Source organism: Podarcis vaucheri (assembly GCF_965113315.1).
Source record: "Podarcis vaucheri genome assembly, chromosome: 11".
Taxonomy (NCBI): Eukaryota; Metazoa; Chordata; class Lepidosauria; order Squamata; family Lacertidae; genus Podarcis; species Podarcis vaucheri.
Window position 1 is genome coordinate 487,937 of NC_138749.1, and position 9,005 is coordinate 496,941.

At 49.0% G+C, this 9,005-nt stretch overlaps 1 protein-coding gene across 2 annotated transcripts; it reads right to left on the reverse strand.

The window, feature by feature from the left end:
- Positions 1–245: 245 nt before the first annotated feature.
- Positions 246–6,753, reverse strand: HINT2 (histidine triad nucleotide binding protein 2). 2 transcript variants are annotated; one of them, XM_082242306.1, is made up of 5 exons: positions 6,658–6,753; positions 4,339–4,482; positions 3,139–3,243; positions 899–967; positions 246–397 (listed from the first exon to the last, which is right to left on the reverse strand). In XM_082242306.1, the coding sequence occupies exons 1-5, from the start codon at positions 6,727–6,729 to the stop codon at positions 395–397; spliced, it is 393 nt and encodes a 130-aa protein (XP_082098432.1). In that variant the 5' UTR covers positions 6,730–6,753; the 3' UTR covers positions 246–394. The 2 variants fall into 2 exon arrangements, with proteins under 2 accessions (XP_082098432.1, XP_082098431.1); XM_082242305.1 differs by having other exon boundaries at positions 895–967.
- Positions 6,754–9,005: the final 2,252 nt, after the last annotated feature.

Below are 9,005 nucleotides of genomic sequence, written 5' to 3' on the forward strand. Positions count from 1 at the left end.
TCCTGCAGCAGGGAAAGTGTGTTAAGTCCCGCTTCCCACATTCCTGGGGGTTGGACTGAGGACCTTCGAGGGTCCCTCCCAACTCCACACGCCATCATTATCTGATTCTGCACCCTTCTCTGGGGGGAAGAGCAGGAGCTGTGAGCCAGATGAAGCCCCAGCTGCCCTAGGGAGAAGGACCCGTCCCTAAAAGGGGGAAAGCAGGCGCCCCCAGGACCCACACGAAGCAAAGACCACGCCGACCAGGCTGCTGTTGCGTTTATTCCAGGGTGGCTCCCTTGGGGCCCAGCTGAGGGTCCGGGGGCTCAGCCGGGGGGCCAGCCCATCTGACGCCCGCCCAGAACGTGGAGGTGGAGGTGGTAGACGGACTGGGCCCCCTGTTTCCCGTCGTTGATCACTGGAAGAGAAGAAAGGGCGGAAGAATGATTGGCGGGGGGCTCTGATGCTGCAGGGAGAGCGCAAGGGAGAAGGGCCCCAGGGCCCCAAGGCAAGGGCCCCAGCCCAGGAGGAGGGAGAGGGCCCCACAATCTGGCTCCCCTGGCAGACCCAGGTCCTCTTTCTGCGCCTGGTCTACCTCGCAGGGCAGCATGCAGTGGTCGCCCAGGTGAAAGGAGGAGGGGGGGCTGGGGCTGCCAGCGAGGGTTGTTCCAGGGGGATGGTGCCCCCCTCAAGAGGCATTCAGAGGGGCACAGCGCCCCTTCCCGGACTCCAAGGGGGCTCAGGCATCCTGGGGTCACGGGAGGATGATGGCCCAGAGAGTCTTCACCCAGAGGGATACCTACAGGATTCCCACCAGCCTCCAGGGTGGACCAAACCCCCTCTCTAGCCCAGGGCAGAGGGGCAGGATTTCACGGGGTGGGGGGCAGGGGGTTGGCGCTCTGGGCTGCTACTCACCCACCCGGTAGCCGTCCTCCAGGCCCTCGGCCTTCGCTGTCTTGCTGGCCACCAGTAGCAGGTGGCCCAGGAGCTGGGGACAGGGGAGGGGAAGGGGTCAAGGGGTGACTCTGAGACCCAGAGGGCCAGGCGGGGACCCCCACCCTCCCTCTGCCTTGCAGGCAGATTCTTATTCTGATTATTTATTGATTTTTATTTTATATATATATAAAATATTTATATATACAGTGGTACCTCAGGCTAAGAACTTAATTCGTTCTGGAGGTCCGTTCTTAACCTGAAACTGTTCTTAACCTGAGGTACCACTTTAGATAATGGGGCCTCCCGCTGCCACCGCGCCTCTGCTGCGCGATTTCTGTTCTCATCCTGAAGCAAAGTTCTTAACCTGAAGCACTATTTCTGGGTTAGCGGAGTCTGTAACCTGAAGCATCTGTAACCCGAGGTACCACTGTGTATGCTGTGTTGGTTTTTAAAGAAAAAACATAGTACAACAAAGAAAAACACATCAAATAGAGTGGTACCTCGGGTTACAGACGCTTCAGGTTACAGACTCCGCTAACCCAGAAATATTACCTCGGGTTAAGAACTTTGCTTCAGGATGAGAACAGAAAGGCAGGAGGCCCCATTAGCTAAAGTGGTACCTCAAGTTAAGAACAGTTTCAGGTTAAGAACAGACCTCCAGAACGAATTAAGTTCTTAACTCGAGGTACCACTGTATGTAGTATTCAACCAAAAGTAATCTGAAAAAGAGTTTACACTTTTGACATCCAGAAGTGAGTTAATTCTTCACTAATTCTAGTATGACTTCTGATCTCCCCACTGTGGCTCCTAAGTTTCCTTCCACTGCGCACTAAGATTCATGTCTCCTAAATACTCTTATCGTTTTGGCTCTGCAACTATCACGCAATTCATGCAGAAACTCCATCCAAACCTGGCACAGAATTTATGTCATCACAAGATATTTTTTTAAAGTATTCTCTATATACATTCCACTTAAAAAAAATATTGTAGCCACATAAATTCTTATTCTCTATTCTTATTATTTATTGAATTTATATACCGCCCTAGACCCGGAGGTCTCAGGGCATTTCACAGAATAAAATCAAGATATAAAACTATAAAATACATAAAAAATAAAAACAACAACCCAATAGCTTCCGCCTACCAAAAACACACATTTTAAAAGGGCATAGGGTGTAAATCAGATCAGCTAAAGGCCTGCTTAAAAAGGAACATTTTTGCCTGGCGCCTAAAGGTGTATAGTGAGGGCACCAGGTGAATTTCCCTGGGGAGAGCATTCCACAGACGGGGAGCCTCAAACAAAGTCCTCAGATAAGGGACAAAATGGGCTTGGGGCACATTGATAATGTGCCCTTGGCCGGGCCAGAGGTAGGCTTGTTGAATATATGCGATATGGTAATTTAAGGACCTAATAGCATTTGCTATTAGATAATAATAGATACCTAAAGCCATTTGCACATAACAAAATATGTCTTTTATCAAAGTAATTGTTGAACTGAAATACAACTAAGAAGAAGTCTATTAATAGTGAAATATAGAAAGGAGCAAAGCAGTGCTGTTTGAGGGAGCAGGCGAGCAGGCGGGGGGCCCCAGGACTTACATCACAGGAGCCTCCACAACACAAAACACTCTTGCTGGGTGTAGGTTTTATTTTATTGGTTTTTTATCTTATATTTTGGAAATGGACATCCAGTTTTTTCCCCTTTAATTTTTTTTGGTGCCCCCAAGAGAGAGGGGTCCTAAGCTATAGCTGTTTAGCTTATAGGTAAATCCAGCACTGGCCCTTGGCGCCTGTGATGTTTGGCAGGAGCGTAAGGAAATAAATTGCAACGGCAGGTCCCTGCCCCAAGGAAACTACATGTGAAGTTTCCACAAATGGGAAAGAAAGGGCACAAGTGAGAGAAAAAGGGACACTTTTTACTGCTCCCTCTGGAATACAGCCATAATAGAAACTGTTACAAGTAATTTGAGATTCTAATGAGGACTAGAACCCTCAGGCTCCTTTTAGATGACCTGGCATTCCTCCTTAATGAAACTATCATTTCCAAGACAGCTGCCCTCTCACTTCGATGCCATGATTGAGGGTTTCTGGTCCCCCCCCCCAAATCTCTGAACGCCAGTTCCCTATTGATCCTCTCCCCCCTCCCCCCTTTGAGCAGCGCTGACCCACCCCCACCCCCTTTGGGGCAGAACTGGGGTGCCCTTGGCCTTGCCCTCGCTCACCTGGGCATCGCTCTCTGCCACGCGGCTGATGCGGGAGATGGGGCGCCGGGGGATCACCAGGAAGTGCACTGGAGCCTGGGGGGCCACGTCTCGGAAGGCCACGCACTGCGGAGAAGGGGGGGCAGAGTCAGGAGCCCCGTGGGCGGGAGGGAGGGGGTGCCCAGGACCCTCAAGTGCCCGGTGCCAGGCCTCCTTTGGCTGACCCCACAGGGGCAGGGAAAGGTGCCCTGACATTAATGTATTTTTAAACTTTTGTTGGAAGCCACCCAGATGGGCTGGGTATAAATATATTATTAGTATTATTAGTATTAGTATAATAATTTATTATTTATATCCCACCCATCTGGCTGGGTACTAATTAGTATTAGTATTAGTATTTTTTTGAATGTTCAGAGTGTGAAGCTGGGCAACTTGGGGAAAAATGGTTCTACCAAACTATGCTGAAATGGCAAAAGTGACCAGGAAACTCAAGATTCAAGAAGATAAAGACTTTAAAAAAGAATGGGCAAAAATTCATAACTTATTTAGGAGACCATTGTAAACAAATAAAAACATGAGCTGCACTTCAAAAATAACTTGTAAAAAGGTATCTACCAGAAACTTTACAAGTCTTCTGAAGTCATTCCTGCTAGTGTTGTTAATTGCTTGCAATTGTCCTTCAAATGTTGTATGAATTCACCCCACTCTTTTTGGAACGTTTTCACATATTTATTTCAAAATAGGACAACTGATATGGACGAAATGTAAACAGGAAAAAGTACAAATGCTATGATGTATAAAAGAATTAAGGTAACCATGAGGTGGGAGGGAGGGAGGTCGACAGCTCATTTGAGCAAATATGAACGTGAAAAAATAAGAATGTATTTAATTAATACAAAATGGAAATTTAATAAGTATCATATTAAAAATAAAATAACTTTTAAAGAAATGAAAGACATGGATAATTTAGAGAGGTAAAAACTGCGGAAAACGTAATGATATGTAGTCTTAGAAAAAGTATTTTAAGGGGACGGGGGGGGGAGTCACGAGATTCAGAGAATCTCATATGTGGATATGGTAAAAAAAAATCCTTTTCATTATTTTAAATTGGTTCTTGTAAAAACCAATAAAAAATATTTCAAAGAGAGAGAAAGAGGAAAAAATGGTTGTGGCACGCCAGCCTGGCACAATCCCAGCCTCTGCCCCCCCCCCAATACCCACCTGGTCGTCCTTGTAGATGATGTTGGCAGGGATGGAGCCGTCCAGGATCTTGCTGAAGATGGTGGGGGCGGACCCCTCGGCCGCTCGCTGGGCCTTCTCCACCTCCCCGCCGGGGGGCCCTTGGGTGGCCACAAACGCCCTCGGCTGCGGGCAGACAGGGGGGGGGCATCAGCTGCCATGGGCAAAGGCCTTGCCAGTCTCTGGAGGGAGGGCAGCACCAAGCCTTCCCGCTAAGGGCTAGGGAGGCTGGGGGGGGCCCCTCTCGACGTGGCGGAGGGGGAGCACCCCACATTCTCAGTCTAGCCTCCCCACCACCACCACTCTGCACAGCACAGGATGGATCAAAATGATTATTTTTTTAAAAAAAAATTGATTTTTAAAATTTAAATTGGATTTTTAAAATAAAATGCTTTTGGAGGAAAAATCTTTCCAAAGATTTTCTATTTAAATTACATTATAGTCCAAAGGCTATTCATCAGGAAATAAGGATTTGTTTTAAGTTTTTCGTGTGTGCTAAGACTCAGTCTAATGTTGTTGTTGTGTTTTTTTAAAAAATGGTTTAACCACAACAGTTAACAAACATGGATATATATGCTATAATGTTATTGTTTTAGTTAAATAAATTGTTATTAAGGGAATTATTATTTTTCTCCTTCCGATAAAGTACAGTAGAAAAGCTGTTCAAATCTAAACAGTTAACTTATTAAACCTCACCATAATTTCATAATGCTCTGTCTTTGAATTTCTAATAGTACAACCAAAACGGTAATTTTGGATATAACTGGAAAAACTACTCTGAAATTGTATTATTCCATAAATGAAACCTTCATTGGGTTGCAAATATTAAGATTATACCAGCAATAAGGAGTCTTTCTGTAAAAAAATTATTGAAATCAAGTCTTACCGACGAGTGATTTAAATTGTGATTTAAACCGATTTGATTTCAATCCTATCCACTCTGGCACAGTAGTTTGGTTGCCTTTTCTGAGCCTTTGGTTGCCTTTCTAAGAGGTCCTTTGGGGGGGGGGACACAACTGCTTTGCCTGCGGAGGGGCCTGGGCTCCCTCCCTGAAGACCCTCCTTCCAGACAGGGGCTGGGTGAGACCCCCTGCCAGACCCCGCCGCCCAAACTGCTTTCCCACGTGGGGCAGCGGTGGCCCAGTGGTTAGAGCGCCGGACCAGGGCGCAGACCCCCCCATGGCCAGGAGGCTGACTTGGGGGGGGCAGGTGCTTCCTCTCGCCTAGCCCACCTCGCAGCATAGCGGTCAACTTTTCCCTTTTCTTGCGAGGAGTCCTATTCGGAATAAGGGAATTTCCCTTTCAAAAAGGGGAAAGAATGTAAGTTGTTTTTTTATGCAACAACAGCAGCAAGAATGTTATTGGCACAAAAATGGAAGCAAGAAGAATTACTGACAAAAGAAGAATGGAGGATGAAGTTAATGGACTATGCAGAGCTAGATAAACTAACAGGAAGGATTCGAAATCTGCAGGACCAGAAATTCACAGATGACTGGAGTAATTTACAGACTGTTTGAAAAGTAACTGTGATGATCAGACCACGTTTGTAGGCTTGCAAGGAGTTTTGTGAGGAGAAATATTGGAAGTATTGCAAAAATGGAGAAAGGGGAGGATGGTTAGTTAAGATAATTAAAGGCAATATGAACTTAGGAAATGCATAAGAAGTGGTGAAAATGGTGGATCATCAGAGGTCTAGGTGATGAAATATTGTGGTTTGTACTATAATTTCTATACTAAATTTAATACAAAATATTTTAAAAATAAATTAAAAAGGGGGAAAGTTGACAGCTCTGCCTCGCAGGGTCGTTGTGCGGATGAACTGGGGAGGGGGAGGAGGAAGAGGAAGAGGAAGAGGAAGAGGAAGAGGACGAGGACCACCCAGGTCGCCTTGAACTCCGTGCAGGAGAGAGAGATGCAACCAATGAGCCTCGCGCGCCCCCGCTTCCCCGCGCGCGTGCCCGTGCGCGCCCCCTCCCGTCCGCCGCTGGAGGCGCTGCAGCCGCCCAGGTCTCCCTCGAGGGGGGGGGGCGGAGAGAGGGAGAGAGTTAGAGACGCTTCCTTCCCGTCGAGAGTGAAAGGCAGACCACCCACGTCGCCCCCCCCCCGAGTGAGGAGGGTCTCTCTCTCTCTCTCTCCCCCCCCCCCCGGTCTGGAGCAGCGGGGACCCCCGGCTGCCGGGAGGGGGCGAGCTTGGTGCCCCCCCTCCGCCCGGGAGGAAAGACCCAGGGGGCGCGGCGGAGGGGGAGGCGAGAGAGCCCCGAGGGGGCGGGAGGAGGACCCAGGCGTCCGGCGCCCCCCTACCTGCTGCAGCCGACCCAGCAGCCCTCGCCGGAGCGCCCCCCGCGCCAGAGCCGCCCCCCCCGCCGCCGCCATGCCCGCTCGGCTGCCGGAGCCCCGCCCCTCGGACGCCTGGGTCCTCCCGCCCCGTCCTTAACCCTTCGCTGGCCCGAGACCTCGGCAGGAGGCGCAGAGTTAACCCGCGGAACTCCCTGCGCAGGAGGCAGGCAGGGCAGGGCCGGATGGAGGTTGGCGGAGGCCCTCAGGAGCTCCTGAAGGGAAGGGGGCCCTTTCTAGGTCCAGCTGTCCTTTGTCAACAACAAATGGTCGCTGCTTTTTGTTACATATATGCAAGATGGTCATTGATGGACCTAATGTTATTTGCACATGCAGAATGTGGGCACCCTATATATAGAAAGGAGCAAAGCAGGGATATTTGAGGGAGCAGGCGGGCCCAGGACTTACATCATAGGCACCTACACAACACAAAACACGGCTGCTGTATGCAGGTTTTATTTGGTTTTTATCTTATATTTTGGAAATGTACATCCAGGTGTGTTTTTTCCTTTAATTTTGGGGGGCCCCCCAAAAGAGTGGGGCTCTAAGCTAGAGTTTTTTGAGCTTATACGTCAATCAGGCCCTGGAGGCAGTGAGGGCCTTGGATGGCTTTCAGAGAGGACTGGTGAGGTTCGTGGAGGAGAGGGCTCTGGAGGGCTACCAGCCACTTCGGCTCCACTGTGTCAGATAATAATAATAATAATAATAATAATAATAATAATAATAATAATAATTTATTTATACTTAGCAGCCATTTTCTCTCTGTGTTCTCTGTAAGATTTCAGAGTCCGTCTGCTTCAGTTGTGAGCAGTATGTGATCTCAGTCAAACTGTTTGGAACCATGTGGTTTATGAAGAAGTTTATTTTAACTCAGTCAAGCTCTTATTCTTTCAAACTCTGCATTATTCGCTTACGCTGCGCGTCAATACCCAACCCATCTGGCAGGCTTTCCCCAGCCACTCTGGGAGGCTCCCAACAGAATATTATTATTATTCATAATAAAGCAATAAAATATCAAACACTGAAAACTTCCTGTTTCTGTCAGAGGCAGAGATGCTTGCGAATTCCGGTTGCTGGAAACCTCAGGAGGGGGGAGGGTTCTTCCTGTTCTCGGATCCTCCTTGCAGGGCTCCCCCCCCCTTGGGGCAACTGGCTGGCCGGAGCGAGGAGAGGAGGCTGGACTTATTGCCCCCCCCCCGGTCCTGATCCGGCAAGCAGGTTCTTCATAAGGAACCTCCAGCTCCAGAAGCAGTCTATCTGCAGATTAGGGACACTGGGAAGGAGAGGGAAGGGGGGCCCCCTGGGGCCTGATCCGGCAGCTCTCCTTATGCGCCATCATGACACAGCCCAAGCCACGGGGAGGGGAGGTTGCTGGGGAGGAAATGAAGGTGGAAACCACCCCCCAAAAACCCCGAACCCTGGAAAGACCAGCCTGTCTCCCACTTTGAAATGTGTGTCAATCCTGCATCCCTTCACAGCACTCTGGGGCCCCCTAAGTGGACCAGCCCCCCCCCCGGGCCCCATAAATGAAAGGTTTTTTTAAGGGGCAGAGCCAGGTGGAGGCAGCAGCCCTTAGAAGCCGAGAGCTGTACAGTTGGAAGGGACCCTGAGGGTCATCTAGTCCAACCCCCCAGAGGAAAGGCTGGAAAGGGCAGAGGAATTATTTATAATAATAATAAATAATATTTTTTTATTTATATCCTGCCCTTCCCGGCTGAAGCCGGGCTCAGAGTGGCTAACAACAGTAAAATAATACAACATTCTAAAATCATTTCATTATAAAATCATTTGTATGCAACTAGGGCAGCAAGGACTTTGTTGGCCCAAAAATGGAAGCCACAGGAATTGCCAACGAAAGAAGAGGGGCAGACGAAGATGATGGAATGTGCAGAACTGGCGAAGCTGACTAGCAAAATCCGAAACCTGTGTGATCAAGCTTTCCAAAAAGGCAGTTGCAAAGAATTAACACCACCAGCAGGACTGACTTATGAAGACTTGCAATGTTGGTGATTCATACTGTCAGGGTTACTTCCAGATCCTAGCTCACAGAGGATCACGCTAGCCAGCGGTTGTTGATTAAAAGTCTTTATTGAGTTACAGTCTCCATTCTTGAGCTGCTGCGTGCAACCCTACGCCTTATGCTTAGGTCGGCGAAGCTCCTTCTGAGTCTCCGCCCCTTGCGCACCAACTTAATATCCTAGCCCTGCTCCACCTTTTCCGCCTGACAGTTCTCCTCTGGGTCCCTCTGCCCCCCTGGGTCTCTCCCTTCCGGGATTCTTCTGACGCTGACCCCCCTGTCTCCTTGCGCCGGGCTT